The 18,480-nt window shown below is 37.8% G+C and overlaps 1 protein-coding gene across 4 annotated transcripts in view; it reads right to left on the reverse strand.

Moving 5' to 3' along the window:
* PTPRO (protein tyrosine phosphatase receptor type O) overlaps positions 1 to 18,480 on the reverse strand; it is a 163,116-nt gene that overhangs the window by 46,310 nt on the left and 98,326 nt on the right. For all 4 annotated transcript variants that reach the window (XM_071551391.1, XM_071551389.1, XM_071551390.1 and 1 more), the window contains 7 exons: positions 13,669 to 13,827; positions 11,525 to 11,677; positions 9,430 to 9,876; positions 8,308 to 8,469; positions 5,387 to 5,586; positions 2,956 to 3,076; positions 361 to 554 (listed from right to left, as the gene is read on the reverse strand). In XM_071551391.1, coding sequence (XP_071407492.1) covers positions 361 to 554; positions 2,956 to 3,076; positions 5,387 to 5,586; positions 8,308 to 8,469; positions 9,430 to 9,876; positions 11,525 to 11,677; positions 13,669 to 13,827 — 1,436 coding nt within the window. The remainder of the gene's footprint in view (positions 1 to 360; positions 555 to 2,955; positions 3,077 to 5,386; positions 5,587 to 8,307; positions 8,470 to 9,429; positions 9,877 to 11,524; positions 11,678 to 13,668; positions 13,828 to 18,480) is intronic.

Raw genomic sequence — 18,480 nt, forward strand, 5'->3', positions numbered from 1 at the left:
TAATTATGTAGATAAGGCTTTGGACTGCAACCCCTGAGGAGACGATGGAACTTTTAAAGCCTTGACTGATAAACTGACCCACAAACTGAACCTGCCTCTGGATTGCTGAACAACAAAAAAAGAGGCTTATCTCCTGTCTCATCACTCTGAAATTTAGCATGGTTCAGCTGGCATTTCCTTACTTTAGAACACAAAATGCCTCCAGCATACTAGCCCTTAGCTCTGTTTTGCTTGGAAAAAATGTGCCAGGCTTAAAGACATATATACATATTCATGGAGAAAAAGGTGCGCAAAGAAGTGTCACAAGGTGCCAGGACCACGCAGGCATGGAAAAGTAATAATCAGTAATAGTCAGTTTACCACGGAGGCAGTTAAGGAGATGGTTGCTGCTATTTCATAGTAGGTTGTCCACTCAGAGGTCATTGTTGATGGGTTGAAGTAAAACATTTCTACAACATATTTCCTGAACACCCCAAGGAAAGGCCTGTTCCAGCTCAAAACCACAGCGGTAGGTCCCAAAGGGTAAAGCGTCAGATCCTTTATTCCAGTGGGCACTATATAAACCAGAAATTATAGTTAGTAATGTGTATGTGTTATCAGTTTCACTTTATTTTAAAACAATACCTTCCCTTAATCAAGTTCTACATATTCTGGTTTGTTCCTTACTTTAATTCCCAAGAGCTCCCTTGTCACAAGCAATTGAATACCATTTTTTTAGCATTTGTACTCCAGTTTAAAACTGCTTTTGCAGAAATGACTACAGACCACTTGGTGTTGGCTGTTCAGCTTGAGATAAAGTACAGAGCTTGCTTTTTCTTAAATGAGAGTTCCATTTTACTTTGAAAATCAGGATGCTTAGGAGATATTTCAAGATGCTCAAAAGCAAAACCATCAAAAGCCGTAACACCACAAGAAAGAACATTTTTTATCTTTAACCCTCCTTCCCTGGGGGACCTAAAGGTTCTGTCATGTATTGCTATTATTGCCTCACAGATGGTGACAGTGAGAAAGAAGAATCAAGTGATTTGAAAAACGTCCCGTAAGGGTCAAGTTCTGCAACCTGTACTGGTCTGGAGGGCAATTATTCTTCATTACTTAACTAAGGCAACTTAAGTAAGTACATTGCTAACCTTTGCAACAGTTGCAGAGCCCTGACTATTGCACACCAGGTCAGAACTGAGACCAGCACCCAGATTACTTCAGCCCATCTTAGCACATGATCACTTTTATCTTTTTAAATCATTTACAATGCCTTTTCTTTGCTTTCTCCAAAGTGCTAATACTCACACAGTGAAAGTGAGCCTTAGGATAAACATGGGGAGAATGGAACACTTTTTAAACTGGATTTTATTTTATTTGAATTTCATTCATCATTAACACCCACTGATAATTTCACAGAACCAATTTTTTTTGCAGTTCTAGTATTTTAATGTCAAATTCAATATCCTTTTATGAAATGAAAACTCATACAACTGTTGTGTTAGTGCATAAAAACTTCCACTTTATAATAATAAACCTATGAGATGTTCTGTTTAGAAACCGATTGCCATTTTGAGTTTAGCAAGACACTTCTATGGATGTGAGCCTACATGAAAGCAGAGAAAATGAAGGAACTTACTTTGGGAATACATGACTTTACTTTCTCAAATAAAAATAGAATTTTGTAGTTTTTTTGAACTACAGTGAGAAAGAAAATCAAAAGCATTTGCAAAACTTGTTCCAAGAGAGAAACTTTAATAATAAACCATATAAATATATTTCACTATCTTTTTACTGTACTGAAATATACCATACTTCTAAAATTTTTATTCAGACACAATTTATGCAAATATATAGGGAGTTTGCCTAAAATGAAAAGGCCTTTATCATATTTATTAGCCCACATATTTGCTTTTATATAAGGATTTAATTGTTAAAAGGTTATTTTTCCATTTCACTTTCTTCCCTACATCACAGAATGAAGCAGAATTAAAATACAAAATATCTGTAACTTTCAGCCACCTGCTCTCCCACTGGGCAGACTAATTGTCAAAAGGAGAAGCTGGGTGACTCAGGTTGAATACTTCTCTGGAAAAGTAACTCTGTACCCTGAATCTCTTTCTCTTTGCCCTCTTCTTAATACATTTTGTTTAAGTGATAAACTTAACAAAATAAATTATACTGAAACTACTACATTCTGAATTCTTTCCTAAATGACCCTTTATTCAGGAGCTTGGTGGAATCCTGAATTACAGGTATAGGGGCAGCAGCTCTGCCTGTCGGACATAAACCCACATTTTTGAAAATGTTGCTCTCAGTCTCAGAGGGTTCTTCCCATCTTCAAAACCCAAAGCAGAGAACATCAAGTTTCACCGTTATACTCAAGAAAATCAAGGCATACACAACTGAAGTTGGTTATGGTCATTTAGTACTATAGGAGATAAGCTAGTTCCCCCAACTCAGCATTGTGGTCTTCAGACTAGATCACTTTATAACCTTCATAAAGCACATTCGCAACCAACTTTTTAAGAGCAGTCCCACACCCTTCAAGAGACAGTGGGAATGAACCACCTATAGGAAGTGCCCACATCTCTCCATCACAACCTACAGCTGGCTACACCTAAGTGAGGTGACTCCCACCCTAAATGGCATCAGTGATGAGCACCACTAGAGACAAACACATATTCAAGTGTCCAAGGGTGAAGACAGTTCTTTGCACAGGGTTCTCTGTGTATAATTCCTGGCCATAACTGCTCTATTTAAGTTTCATAACATTTAAATGGAAAATATCTTCCTTCCACTGAGAAGGAGTATTTTCATCACCTCAGTAATGGGCTAGGCAATAAAAGAGAAATAATCTCACTAATGTTCATTAGACTTGAAATAACCAACATGACAACTCTTTTATGAACATACTACACATATTTAAAAACAAACTTAAACAAATACATTTCAAAGAGTAAGTGCTGGAATTACCAATGGAAAATGTAACGGGGTCAGAAGGCGGCCCAACCAACGGTCCTTTCCGTAAGTAGACCACAACTTGGTACTGGGCACCAGGAACAAGATTTTCAATGAGGCTGCTGCTTGAATTCACCTAATAGGAAGGGAACGTGTCAGATATGAAGTCTTTACTTGGTTAATTAGAAGAATATTGAGACTCTACTTGAATGACTCTAGTTACAAAAGCATAAATCTGAACCCACTGGCATCGACAGCAAAAACTCCACTCATTAAGCCCAAAATGGCAAAACTGTGAAAGTGGTCAGGACTGACTTGACAAAAGATCTGACTCAGAGAATCACACTTGCCTGGCTGCATAAGGTCAGCTGTCACACTGCAGACCAACTCTCTCCCGCTGTCAAAGTTTATTAAAAAATTCAGGCTAGATTATTCATTTTCAGGTGATATTATTCAGGCTGGAGTATTTATACTCTGAGTTTTCAATGAAAGCCTGAGGCTTTTCATCCGTCACCTGATGCAGCCATGTGAACTAAAAGCAGCATTATGGGAAAGCTGCATTATGGGAAAGCTGTCTTCTCAATGCATGAACTAAGTGACTCCAGTGAAATCAGAGATCTCCCCTCCACAGCATTAAAAAACGTGACTAAGGGGCATTTATCACCATCAAAATTTCTGCTGTGCCACACCAGGTTTCAGTCAGAGATGGAGGCAGAATGCCTGACCAAGTGATTCCTGGTCTGATACAATATGAAAAGTCTTATCTCCTGACAACTCTGCTAACAGCAGTTGCACAGTGCAGCTTGAGGAAGAGTCTTCACACAACCCTTCTAGAACTGCAGGCTGTTATTTCCTACTAATATTTTCTTCACAACCTTTCCAAAGTCTGTATCGCAGCCACATCTGCACTGGTGGTTTACTGCAACGCACATGAATGTATCAGTGCCAGCACAGATTTAGTGAGGAACAGAATTTGTCTTTACCAGCTGCTTTGGAAAGCTGAACCACTTTAAAGTCATGTACCATGTTAGAATGGATAGAAATCTGCACTTAATTTTGCCCTTTTCAGCTTATCAAGAAGAAATCAAACCAGCAGCTATATTGAACAGGTATAATGAGCTTATAGAATTTGATAAAAAAATTGTAATGGCAGAAAGAAACAAATAACTGTATTTAGAACTTTCTGCCTACTGGCAATAAACACACATTTACAGATATTTTCTTTATTCACAGATTAGCTTTAGGTACTTGTTTTTGAGTTTGCAGATGAATCCTGTAGTATTTACTTAATTCATAAACTTTTGATCTGTGGTTTCTAATCACCTACTGTACAGTTTTGCTTCCCATTTAAATGACTGTACTTTTAATAAATACAAAGAACTTAATGAGATTATAAGCTGATTCTGAAAAATAGTTCTCAAATTGTCATGAAAAGACACTTCCACACCTTTAAGTTCACAGCCATTCTTGAAATGAAACTCAAATTTTTGATAAAAATTCATTTAAAAAGACATTTTTAAGGGACACAGTCTCTCAATTAACTTGCAGGGCTATAATCACAATGTTGAAGGAGATGAAGATTTACAGGGAGTGTTAGAGGTCTCCTTCCATTCTCATGGGTCAGCAGAGGGTGCAGCAGGACAGCACTGCAGTCCTTTGCAGACTCCTCTATCACACATATTTAGGGAGCCAGACAGAAGTCATGGCACTGCTCAGAAGATGGCCTTATCAACTTCTTGGTAGTGTTACGAAGACATGGGCTTAGAGCTCTTCCTGACTGAAGCCACATGCCACTGATCTGTCACAGATACAGAATCTGATGTGGGGTTGCCCTCATTAATGGTTTCAAGTAACAGAAAACTGACATGTTTTGAGGTTCAGGATTCCTGATGGTTATAAACACAACTCATACAACAGCAGTAAAGAACTGTTGTCCATACAAAATCACAGATGGTTTGATTTGTTATTTACTTCCCAGTGCTGACACCTTTTCCTATGGATGAAAAGAGCAGCTGACTTCTCATCATGTCTAAACTTCCAGAAAGTTTACAGTTGGGCTCTGTATTAATATGTAGGATAGCTAAGAAATTATTTATGCTAATTTGATGCTAATGAAGCATGTGAACACTTCATTTAATACAAATGGATTACAGCACAAACCCAAGTGTTCTTAGGGCATGGCACCATCTTGCCTACTGCCACAAAAACGTCTCAAAGGGTACAAAATAACTCACAAGCTTGAACAAAGAATTTGTTGCAGCCAGTACAACAGAAACTCAATTTTAACAATGCTGTGGTGTATTCCACACTTCCTTTCCTAAATGCTGTGCACTCTGGTACTCCGCAGTCCTGAGTCTGACACAGCCCTGAGGCACGATGATTCCAAACTGCAGGATGGTGGGAAATTTTTCCTAGATTTGAAAAGCCTCCAGCTTCTGCTCCTTACCTCAGTGCAGTAGTGTTTTTCAAGTCTTTGACTTTCCTTTTGCTTCTGACATGTCAGGGAGAGCACAGACACAATGGTGTTGTTGCCGCCACTCTCATGTGATGCTGTCCAGGATGTCAGGGCAGTAGTGGAGCTTAGCACTGTCACAGTCACATGCTGGGGCTTTTCAGTGAGCTCCTCTATCCATTCACCTGTGGGACCTGGGACATGCCCCAAAACCACATGTAAGCAAGCTACTCTGTCCATTTGAGGCACATATGTTAAAAGACCCCTTCTTTCATGGAATTATTTATTGCTAGTGAGCGAGGCTGGACTGACAGTTGTCCATCTCCACAGCCTTCAGACAGTCAAGGTGAAAGCCCTTGGGAAACAGTCTGTGGCTCAAGTAATTTCACCAGTAGCAGAGCATATGACAAAAGAAATGTGACTGTCTGAAAATTCCGATTACAGTATTTTGTACTGCTTACCAGAAACCACCCAGAAATATCAGATTTGCTTCAAGGTAATGTTTAAAAGCAGTGATAAGCAATAATGTACAGACCATTGACCAATATTAAAGGATAAGCACACAAAATTTTTCACCTCTCCACATACTGGCATACCCTCCCAGCATGCTATCAAGCCTTGAAGCGTGAAGATCAAGTTTGCAGAGGTCACCAAAATGAAGTATCTCATTCTCCATCAGACTTTTTGAAGCACTTGCTAGACAACACAGCTTTATAGATAAAATAACAGTTTGGAAAATAACTTCAGCTAGACTTGGTCAAAATTTCAGATTTCATGAAAATAGCCAGTTTGTCTTGTCACTTCAAAGTAATGCTTGTGACAACTCTCTCCTTGACATTCCTTCTTCCATGCAATCCTAACAGCAATTTACATTTATTGATAAAATAAAACAAATGCCAGAGCAAGAATGTGGTGTAAGATCAGCCTACAAGATTTGACAACCCACACTACTATCTGAGTACAACAAAACCGTCCTATAATACTACAAGCCAGTAATTTGATGGGATGGTTCACTGACTGAATGCTACCAGGATAAGATAAGACTGAAGTTATGGGCAAAATTTATTCATGGGCAGCAGACCCATACCCATGCAGATAAAAAAGAGTAATTTGATCATTAGTCTCTGTAGCCAGTGGATGTATAGGTAGTTTTTACTATTCAGAAACTGTTTCAGCATTGGCATTAAGGGAATGGAGATACTTCATGTCACAACTCAAAGCTGTAGCCCCCACAGAAAAAAGTCTACATTCTCAAACTTATAAAGAGACATGGAAGAACAATTTCAATATAAGAACATTTATGCACATCTCCAATTTGGCATACATAAAAAAAATCTATCTAAAATACTAAGGATCTTGCATTTAACAGAATAAATAAGAAAACTGTCAGGAATTCTCATCTGGTTCTAAAATCCTGCAAAACTAACAGACAAACCCCAAACGTTCTCATATGTTATATGTAAAATTGAAATATCTTTATATTCCTGTAACATCTCAATACTTTATACTCAAGGAGATTCAAGTTCTTCCTTAATCTAGCCACCCCCACCCCTATATTTTGGATTAATATGTCCTCATTTCTCCCAGGGCTCTGCCTGCAGGGAGTATATTTGATGGAGGACACTAATTTTCATATTGCTTAATGAGAGTAAGCCACACTTTGTAAAATGGAATAATTTTTGGTACTAAAAGCAATGCTACATATATGCATACTTCAATACTTTTCATATAATGAAGCTGTCTAGTAATTATTCCTAAAGAAAGCCAGAAGACCATGAAACTATAACAGCAGAGATACTTTCTCTCATGTGCTGCTTTTTTCTCTTTTTCCTTTGGTTTTCAGTTACTGTTTCTTTCAACTATAAAGTTTTTTTTAAAAAATAGTAGTGATAGTGGAATTGCTAGATGCAGTCAAGCATTATGAATCTAAGTCTAAATAGTTAGCATTTGTAATTGTTATGAGTTACTAAAGATGCAATCTTTATTTGTAACGTACTTAAGTACTTGAGTACACCCCCTTTTAATACAAATTTTTCTCTCAGCTTTAGCTACTGTGTCTTGTTGCAGCATTCATGATTTGGGGAGACAGTCTTCCATTTGGGGGGACAGTCTTTCCATATGGAAAATTGTATCGTGCTGCAAGTATTCCCCTTTCTCATTGTATGGGCACTCTGTAGGGTATATCTATTTGCTTTCATAGAAAAATATGCAAAGGTGACCACAACCATCAGGTGAATAATGATCTGAATTCACCAACATCTGTCTCACTTGCTGATCTAATTGCCAGTCAGGGTATTAGTTTACACAGTAGTGTATTATTACTTTGTCTTTTACTAAATTTCCCATGAAGAAACTCTGGGATTCTACAGGGAAATAATAAATTAATTTTACTCCTTTAAATTTAGCAGGTTGAACTACTTCACCTACTGTAATTTGCTCCATATTCTCTAAGAGACCGTGCAATTTCAGAGTTCAGTGTGTGCAATTCCCATACCCTCAGCCTGAGCTGCCCTTCATCCCTAACCCAGTACAAACAACATATTCCAAGAGTAAAGAAGTTAAATATTTCCAAGACTCTTTATAACCACCAATTAATTCTTGGAATTAAATCCTCATTTTGGAAGATGCAAAAGGGTAACTTGCTTCAGCAAGCCACTTCTGAACACTGGCTAGTGACTCCATCACATCACTTGCTTTCAGTTCTTAAGTCTGCCCAGATGACATGATGAACACCCATCCAGACAGGAGATAACACATAATATATTTGCACTATATTTCCTTCTCTGACACAGGGAACTCCAGAAGACCAAACTCTTCTGATCTTTCAGGAGATGCTAAAGATGCCACAGTGGTCAAACTCTACATTACAGTTATGCTGTTCTGGGAGAAAAAGGTGGGTTTGTTGAAATACTTACTGATATAAAAGCTAAGTGTTTTTGCTGATTGACTTCCACGAACTTCACAAGAGCCAGAAGAGCTAAATGTTGTTACAGACAGCTTATATTTTCCTGGTTCTTTTAGTTCAGCAACAAATTTGTGAGTGTCCTCACTTACTGTCAAAAATTCCGTTGAGTTCTCTAAAGCGGGGAGGGGAAAAATGTGTAGATTAATTGAAATTTGAAAGGCTCCAGCCACTAAGAAATTTATTCACATCAGAAATGTTAATGTTTTTTCTGCCGTGAGATTAAAAGATATTCAAAAGGACTGGATTTATGGGGGTATTTCTTGCCATCAGCACAAGTGTAAGTAATGACAAATTTTGCAGTATAACAGTACAGGCCAAATTTTCATTCTGTGGAAGGGATGATAAAATAGGGTTGCCGTGATTGTACAAGTGAAAAATATCACATCATGGGAGAAAAGGAGCTTCCAATTTTCCACCTATGACATTATATTCTGAAATAGAAAATAGTTTTTCTCAGCATGGAAAGTCTTATGAAAACTGTCAGAAAATAAAATTAATTTGGATAAAATAAATTTTAAACAAGAAAATCTTAGATCAACATGGCAATTTTCTTGTATCTCCATCTCTTGAAAAGCTTCCCCATTCTCTACCACAGCTACCTTGTAGCCTAAGGAATGTATTTGGTAGCTGTAATCTGTGACAACTGCTGATTTGAATCGAGACTGCCTTTTCTGTGTGTCCCCTCCAGTCCAGCTCTCCCTGAGAACCTTTCCAGTGGCAGTCTATGGTATAACATACCTTCTTTGTGTCAAATTTCTATCAGTTTATTTCTCCTTCCTTTGATACCAAAATGAATTTACAATAACTACAGTGTAAACAGTGAGACAGTATGTACCACAGTATAAATGTTTAACAAAAGAGAAGTGCAAACTGTGATTTACCTCTCCTGCCTTACTTTTATGATGTCTAGCCAGAACTAGATGTTATTCAATGCAAGAAACTGCTCAAGAAATACAGGGGATCTAACAACACCCTCTGAAGTACAGTACTAGTTAATTAATAATTTGTAGAAATAATCCACCAATGGAAATAGAGACAAGTGGTATGAGAAGGGCATAAGGCTCTGCTTTACCTTCCCTTTCAATATTAATATGGAAACCATCGAACGCAGTAGGTGGCTTTGGAGGTAACCAGGTCAGCACCATTTGTACAGGAAGGAAGGGAGTAGCCTCTGGTGTGGGTCTTCCAGACTTGTTGGCATCATTGGCCTCATAATCACTAGAAACTGCATTGACAAACTCCTCTTCACCCTCTGATGACTCAGCTTCGTTAGACCACCAGTATGGCTGTGATGTGGTTTCATACTCAGTGTTGTTAGAGTATTGGTCTGGCCAGTCTGCAGATGTGTTTGCTGCTGGAATTTCAGGAGGATTGTCAGAAAAATGGCCAAGTTTTTCTTTCCTTATGATGTCTTGTGGTCCCATAAATGATTCTTCTGCAAAATTTCCACTGTGCTCTTCCCAGTTGTTTCTATTGATTGGTACAATCTGAACAGAAATGTTTCGAGGTGGGTAAGGAACTAAAAGAGAAGCAAGGATTATCCTTTTAATGTGTGTTCTGTGCACCTTGAAGATGTGTTAATTCCCCAGACAAATAATATTTGCAAAAAAACAGTGCATCTAGGGGTACTTTGAAATAACTTGCTCTCTTAATATTCTCCTTTCTCTTACATATACATATAGCAGATGTGATTCTAGTGGGATCAAGCTGAGTATAACTTCACAGAAAAATCACAATTCAAGAATATCAGGAAGAAAAGTAGATCTGAAGTCTTCAGACTTCAGTCTTCAGACTAGTGTTATTACAGCAGCAAGGCTACTTGAGCGTGAACTTTTAACAGTGTATCTTCATTTATTTCATTTTAACAGTGTATCAAGGAAGACCTTGATCATGGTAAAAAATACCTCTATAGAAATGAATTGAAAAATATATGCAAAACTAATACACGACATAGTTCGTATTTTAAAAAAATGACCTTTGCATTGCTGTAGGGCTTTTCATATGCTTTTAGCAGCCACCTTTTCACAAGCATTAAATATCAGTTTAAATTTTAATATTTGTGAAAGCTTGATATTAAGATTTAGATCTCCAGAAGACAAGATTCTGGCACGCAAAGCAGTTACTTCACCTCATGCCAGGAGATGATCACATGACATTTTGTCTGGCTCACTGTAACTGCCTGTCTGCATCTCCTTACACACAATAAGTGTGAGTTGCTTCTGCAAGTAATTTTGACTGGCAACTTTTATGCTGGCATTTTACAACACACTGATTTGTTCACCCATCCTGGTCCAGCCACGCCACTAATACAAAACCAGATACTATATTGTCATTGTAGTTTATGTGAGAAATAATGGATAGAAGGGCCGTAGGAAAGAAAAATGAGATCCTGTTTCTTGCATTCTTATGGTTCAGTATTTCAATAATTATATTTAGGATCTTCAGGACAGAACTCTGCTGGCATCAGTTGGCTTTGTTCTGTTCAAGGCAATGGACCAACACCAGTGTATTCACCTGAAGATTTGGCCTTTTGATTTTAACACTGGTTCAATTCACTTTGGATCCTGAGAAATGTCTGTGGTCCAACAGATAAACAGAAAAGTTTTGGGCACTGTCCCAAGACCAAATTAAATTAGTTCTGGACCCTGAACAAATGTAATTTTCAGCCTTTGCAATATTGCTGTCTTTGAAATTAAAAGTTCATGCTTCAGGGCACAAACTGGCCGCCAAGTGGAGCAACTATGACATTCTTCTCCATGATAGAAAACTGCACAGTGAGGAAGGCCTTCTCTAACAGTTTAGCTATGATTGACTGCACGAGGAGACAGACCAATAGAGATAGATCAATAGTATGCTCAGTGCAGCTATTCTTGTGGCTTAAAAATTAATTCCTAGCACAAGGTCTAGGATAACTCATGTGAAGCAGAATTTATTTTCTAAAAAGCAAGCTTCATAACAGAAACACTCACACAAATTTCCCTTTGCACTGCTTGTACACATAACCCTATGGAATAGCCACAGCTTTCTCCCATGCTTCTGGCCAGGAGCAGCTTGCAGGACTGTTTCCACACAGATCCTCCTCTCTGTGGAGTCAATCCCCTCCCCAAAGCGGAAAGAAAAGCAGTTATATAGAGTTGAAAGAAACAATACGTCATAATTTTCTTCACCTGTTCTGTGCTGTTTGGGCTCGTGCTGGACTCCACTATATTCCACTAGTGTGCTCTTGTTGAAGGTTGCTTCTGATACCAATTGGAATGTGATGTTACTGTAGCATATACCCGGCAGCCAGTGATTGAAAACTGTTTTACCTTTAAAGAAATCTGCAGAAGGTTTAAAAGGAAAAGAAGAAAGGAAAATGGAGGATAATGCATCAAACCTTCACTTTCTGATAATGCAACTGCATGTGCTGAACTGGCAGTGTTTCAGATGTTTAAACCTTGCTCAGACTGCTCTGAGACACGAATTGTAACATATCAGTTTGCCAACACTTTTTCTGGCTGTCAAAGTCACTTTGCTACCAAAAAAAAAAAAAAAAAGGAAAAAAAAGGAAAAAAAAAGGACAAAAAACCCCAGCACAAGAAACATGAACTGCTTTTCACAGGCAAGGGAACTGAATCTGGCAACCTGTTCCACATGACACTGAATATCTCAAAGAGCATCTGACAGTTCCTGCAGACCTTTAACTGCTGCACACAAAAGCCTCTTTGGTCTTTTGCTGACTGAGGCACAATGCTCGGGGTAGATGTTCAAAGGAACATCCATCATGCAACTGAGCACAAGCTGCAGTGCTGAGGGTTGAGCTCACGTCCACCATCAGTTCACATGCAGGCTGAAGGGAAGTTGTTTAGGGCTATTTGGTTACAGGAAGGAGTGTGCAAGCTGATTAGTGAATCTCTTAATTTAGGCTGACTTTTTTATTTAACAGCAGCTTTAGCATTATTGCCCCTGGAACCATCTATTAGCTGTAGAAGACAAAAATTACTGCTAGTATCCCTTTGGTTCTCTGGAAAGAGGTCACCCATATTTTCCGCTGTGATCCAGACTTACCCTTCCTAACTTTTCACACTTCACAGCACTGGATATGTGATTTCTAGCCCCACTTTGTATGGAAGCAAAGAGACACCAACATTTTTTGACCTCCTTTTGGAGGTGCTTATCTCCCTCTGCTGACTTTAAAGAAAGTTTACAGTGATCAGTCTTCTATTCTGGGAGCCTCAATTCAGTGCCTAAAATTCAATCCAGCATCTATTGGATCGCTCAAAGGCATTTTACTGCCACTATGCAATGTAAATCATTGAGGTTTCAGGGCCCACAGAGTATGTGGGTCTTTCTCGCCTCTTAAGGTGCTTTCCACAGGACAGTCACATTTACGTCTCTGAGACAGATGCTGTGCTTAAGCTATAGTGCAGGGCAAAAGAGAGTTCAGTTATAAACAAATGAAAAAAGAAAGCAGAATTTACCCTTATTAGATAATTTAGGTGGTTAGGCTGGTTGTTTAAATTGTTTAGGCTGAATGTCTAGACAGTTAAATTGATTGCCTTTGATTAGATTATTTTAAGAAAATTGAAATTTTTATTATCCAGCAGGGTTTAGCTTAGGGATAATACTGCATGCTACAGTAAGACACAGCATAGTGCTATTAGCACTGTGTCACTGTATGGTGAAAAATAACTGCCAGGTTTAAATCCTGTACCAAGAATCGGGCATATTGAAAGGATTTCCCTGCTCCAATGCATCCCAGAGCTTTCCTATCAACTATTCACCAAAGATGAAACCTTGGCTAGAGGGAAGAGACTGGGAACTTTTGTTATGCTTTCAATCCAGAGATTTCACCAAACATACATAGAAAGCAAAAATGTATATCTCTCTTTCCTACTGAGTTTTGGGTTTCTTTCCTTTATTTCTTTTCTTTTATTTTGAATTACAGGGAAGCAGGGAAGATAAAAAGAAATGATGAAAAGATTTTTCAGATTTTAGTGTACATGTTAATTTGGAAGCATCAGAAACTGGGAATGTCTCCCCAGGTTGATTTCAGACTGAACTAAATAAAAAATCTAGACCACCAAGTCTTCCTCCAAAAATCCAAAAGAAATGAAACATCACTAGAACTAGAACAGAAGCAAGTTTAAAAATCCCAAGTGAACCATCAGCTCAAATCAAAGATCCATCCCTTACCTCATGATATAAAAACTATCATATAAAACAAACATTACCAGAAATATAAATCGTCATAAACCACACCCAGAACTACTGTTTAAAATGTTTCCAGAAAGAGTTAGTGTTAAGTTTTAGCAGTATAGTTTCCACCTACCTTTGTACAGCATTGTTCGGTAGTCTTTCCCTTCCCAATAGCTTATATTTACCCTGGTAAAAACATTGTACTTCTCTGGGTACTGAATTTCAAACAATACTCCTGTTTCTGGAGATGATTTGTAATCATAAATAGAAACACTGCTCACAGGAAGGGGCTCTAAAGGATATACAAACAAAAAGGAAAAAGAGTAAAACAGGAGGAGATTAATAGGCAAACTGAGTTCTTCACATACATACACCACCAATGAAATAAATTATTTTCCTAGGTATGGCACAGACACTCTTAAATCTACCATGTGATATTCAGAGCTTCACAGAGGGCTAGGGCAAAACTACTTGGGACATGGTCAAAGCCACTATTTCTGTGTCTCCTCCTCTTCCAAAACAATTTATGTTCTTGACACTCATGCTTTAAGAGAAAAATGTCTATATTTGCCATAAAAAATATGGTTGGATTATAGCAGTTGTTATTTAAGCACTCACAGTCATCACCTCAGAAAGATTTTCACCTTTAATACTTGCCAATCATGTAAAAGCGCCCGGACAAAAACAACAAAACACTTGAAATTGCTTGTGACTTTGGCATAAATGTAAGCTTTCAAGACTAGCTGAGAAGCTTATCAGTGTAATAGCCAAAGGAAGGTACACAAATGAAGATTTTCTATTTTGATATCTACACATTTCTTTATTTCATGGGTAGTTATGCAGTTCCTATTCTTACCATGTGAGAAGACCACCATCTTCAACGTGTTTATCCACACCAAACTTCTATAAAATATAGCAGAACCAATACTACCACTTAACAGATGAAGAACTGAGCTATAGAGAAGTAAAATGGTTTACTGGAGGGCAAAGGGAAAGCCTGTGCACAGAAGGGAGGTAAGCATGTCACTGCCAATCTAGTGCTCTGAACTCTGAGCCAAGTAGGCTATGAAAAGTAAGTATAACATTCTTGCCTCCTGTGATCTGGAATATAGACCAGTGTAGCTCCATAACCTAAGGAAAGCTGTGTCAATTCACTGCAGCTAGGAGTCCAGATTATTGCTAACAATAAGAGAGTCACAGTTTTATTCATTCTTCTTTTGACACCAAAAAAATCCCAAAAAACAAACAAAAATAATCCCTTTTGCTTGATGGTCTCCTCAGCAAGAAAAAATTGATAGCAACCCAACCATATATTGGTTAAGAAGGCTGTCTTGGTTTTGTCCCAGCCTCCAGCTTGAGCTGACCCTCCTTCCCCCTCCTTCTCCCCCTGCTCCCCAAAGCAGGGAAAAGGAAAAAAAGACTTGAAAGAAGCTGAGCCAAGTCAGTATATCTATCTATCTATACATATGTATATTGTCTAAATACCTACAATTATATGTATAAAATTAGCACCCACAATAGTGAAAAGGGAAAGGGGAGGGGAAAAGGGAAGGGAAAAACAGGGGTGACAAGAAGAGACAGAACAAAAAAAAATGGGTACAGAAGAACACCCTCGTCCACCCACAGAGTAAACCAGTACAACACAATCCCACCACCACTCTTAAAAGAAAACTAGCTTTTCCCTCTCACATGGGGTGTCTCATGCTATTTCCCCTGTCTCCTGCATGACTCTGATAAGGGACTGAGCAGCAGCAGTGGTGAACCCTCTGCCCTCTTTCTTCACCATAACCCCAAGTGAGAGCAAACCCCTTATCTCCCCTTCTCTTATCCGTGGGAAGGGGAAGAAATGGGTGAGGAATACCTAGGAAATAAGCTCCTTCCTAGTTACATCTGGTTACCAGGCAAGGCCTGGGCCAAACCATTACCAGGGCCAAGCAGATATTCAAAACAAGGTTATACTGTTAGTTGAAATTTTTCATGCTACCTAGAGATATTTCATGTAATTATGCCTATATACTTATAATTATTGGCATGTTGATTCAGTTCTTGCACACTGTAGTGATTAGACTGCAAAATTCAGGCTGTTGATCAGCATGGCCTTAGAGGACCATTGCAGTTCAAGTTCTGCTGCTGTAGGCCCTGAAGAAAAACTCATAAAATAATTTTCTACAAAGAGCATACAGTCACAACAGGCAAGAAAAAGAGTGGATGAAAAGGACGATCAGTATCAGTATCAAAAGGGGAATTATCCCACAGATGATGGAATAGGTTAATTAAACATAGAAAAGCAAAAGAAAACTAAATCCCAATGACCAGCACAGTATTTTCACTACAGCATTTACTTTCCAGATGTGATGAGAAACAGAGATGAAAAACAACTGCGAACAAAACCACAGATGCAAACAGAATCTCTCACCAAGTCTTAAGAAGTAGTTGTGTCGTCACTTTTAACTTTGTCAGAACATTGAAATGCAATGGTGTGGGATTATTAAACTATTTCTCATAGCAAAGACACTTCATTAGCTTCACCAGATACATATCAGTATATATAACCTCTTACTAATAGAAACTCCCAATTTCACAGTGATGAGATCTGTGAAAATTCTGCTGACATTTCATTAGACTAGAAACAAACAGGAGTAAAGCAGATCACAGGAAACAAAGCCTACCCTCTTCTTTCCGCCAAGACTCTTCCCATTCCTTATTCTAAAATAAATAGTGGATCTGACTATCCACATGACCAAAGGGTTCATATCACAGCTCACACAGCACACCATAGTAGTTTAAATGTCAGTAACCAACTCTGAACAGCATGCTTACATGCAGTCATTTTTCATGTCAGCGGGTGCGCCCTGGGCTTTCTTCTGCTATCTCATTCACATTTGAGGTCTTGTTGCTGAAAGAATTACTGAAACTTTCTTACCTCAGTGATTAAATTACCTCATTTATTCCTTCCTACAACAAATCAAATAAAGGGTGGAAGTTATATTCATTTTTAATCCAAATGATTTTTCCTCCTGATGCTTTGATTTAATTAACCAATAATTGAATTAAGCGGTAATCACCACAGACTCTCTTTCGTGTTGTTATCTTCCACTCACTCTCCTCTCCTTGCTCGTGGCTGATGTTAGCAGAGTAGCAGGAGTAATATAATGCAATTTAAAGATTCCTCCATTATCTTACTTCCTTTGGCACCAAATCTTCACATCAAAAGCTATTTGCACACTGTGAAATTAAAAGAACACTCAGCAGATAAACACCATGTTCTGTTTTTCATTTACTATCTGCTGATAGAGCTACTAAAATTAAAGAATATGTAAAATGCCACTCTTCACTATCTATATTTATAATTCAGATCATAAACAGTCTGGTCTTTTTAATTTTACAATTTTCAGTATTTAGAACCCAATTTGTCACAAATTTCAGTAGTTCTCAAGAAATAACGTAAATAAAGTGAAATCAGAATCACAGAAATATAATACTTAGAGCTTTATAAACACTCAGTACTACATTGAATTTATATTACAGAAGGGACCTAGAGCATTTCAGTGTCCATCTAGCAGCTTGTTTAAGGCACTTCTTCATGTACAATCTATTTTTAGACTTGCAGATTATATTAAACACAATAAACTTGCAAGATCAAGACCTAAATTTGCCTTTTTTCTTAGTGTCTTAGAATCTCTTGCTCCTATAGCAATTGCTTTCCAATTCTATCTGTTTATCAGAAATTCAATTTCTTTGTTTATCTAAGACTTTAAAGCATTTTGCATTTAGTATATAACTTGCGCTATACAAGCACCAAGATAGTAAATAATAAATAACAGTAAATAACAAGTGCACCTCACATCTTCCTCAACTGCCCTGGAAAATTCTGTATCCTAAATCCTCCCTTATTGCATTTAATTTGTGCCAGACACATTAATCTTTGCAATTTGGGGATGGGAGGGGTGGGCTGGGGGTTACATTAAAAATCAGCACCATATTTCAATCCAAATCAATTTTTCTGTAATATTTGTAGATTGTGTCACTCTACAGATTGAATTAATGATTTATTATTGTGGTAGCTTAAATGTAAGCATTCCATGCAGATGGTTGAAATGGGACTGAGAATCACTCTTTTGCTTCTCACACTCAAACCCAAATTAATCATTATTTTCCTCCATATTGTGACTTCCATTAAAAAAATGCTCCATTAATGGAGTCATATAACTCCCCTGGGAGTCCCCTTTATTCACATGAAGAAGTTGTGAATTACACAATTTTCTCTCCAGGATGACATTATTTATGTATCTATATGACTACTGGGAGTAAGTCACAGCCAGGGTAAAGCTTTCATTATGCTATAAACTTTAGTATTGTTTTATCTCTTGCTAAAACAAAACCTTCTTTTGAGGTTAAAAAGCTGTTGTTTAACAGTTTGGGTACATAGTGTTCAAGTTTATGACAGGTAATATAGACATCATGTGCTAATGCTTATGAAAGGGAATGTAAAGGAAAATCTAAGTAATGATGGTATATAACGTAATTTCTACATAGGATTACACAGGATGATAAATAAAAAGATGATATAAACCAAAAAGTAACGTCGTCATAAGAACAAAGGCATATCTATTGTTCTTGAACAGATTTAGGCCAGTAGTTTAGATTATCCTTACAATGGAAATTACAGCAGGAAATCATACGGTTGCAGTTCTTTCTAAGTTTTTTTTTTTTATTCTGTTAGAGAGTTTTGTTCAGCTTAAAAAGAGGGTAACATGATTTACTAGGGAAAGCTGAGTACTAATGGACCTAGATGCTATTCTGAGTTACATTTCAACCAGCCTTTTAGAAGATATTTCCCATCATCCTTTGAGTAAGTTTTAAATTTCATTAGGAAAAAACCCCAAAACAAACAACAACCAATCTCTGAAGCACCTAGTTCAACAACTTTGATCCATTAACAAGC

The sequence above is a fragment of the Pithys albifrons genome, chromosome 3, assembly GCF_047495875.1.
Source record: "Pithys albifrons albifrons isolate INPA30051 chromosome 3, PitAlb_v1, whole genome shotgun sequence".
Classification (NCBI taxonomy): Eukaryota; Metazoa; Chordata; class Aves; order Passeriformes; family Thamnophilidae; genus Pithys; species Pithys albifrons.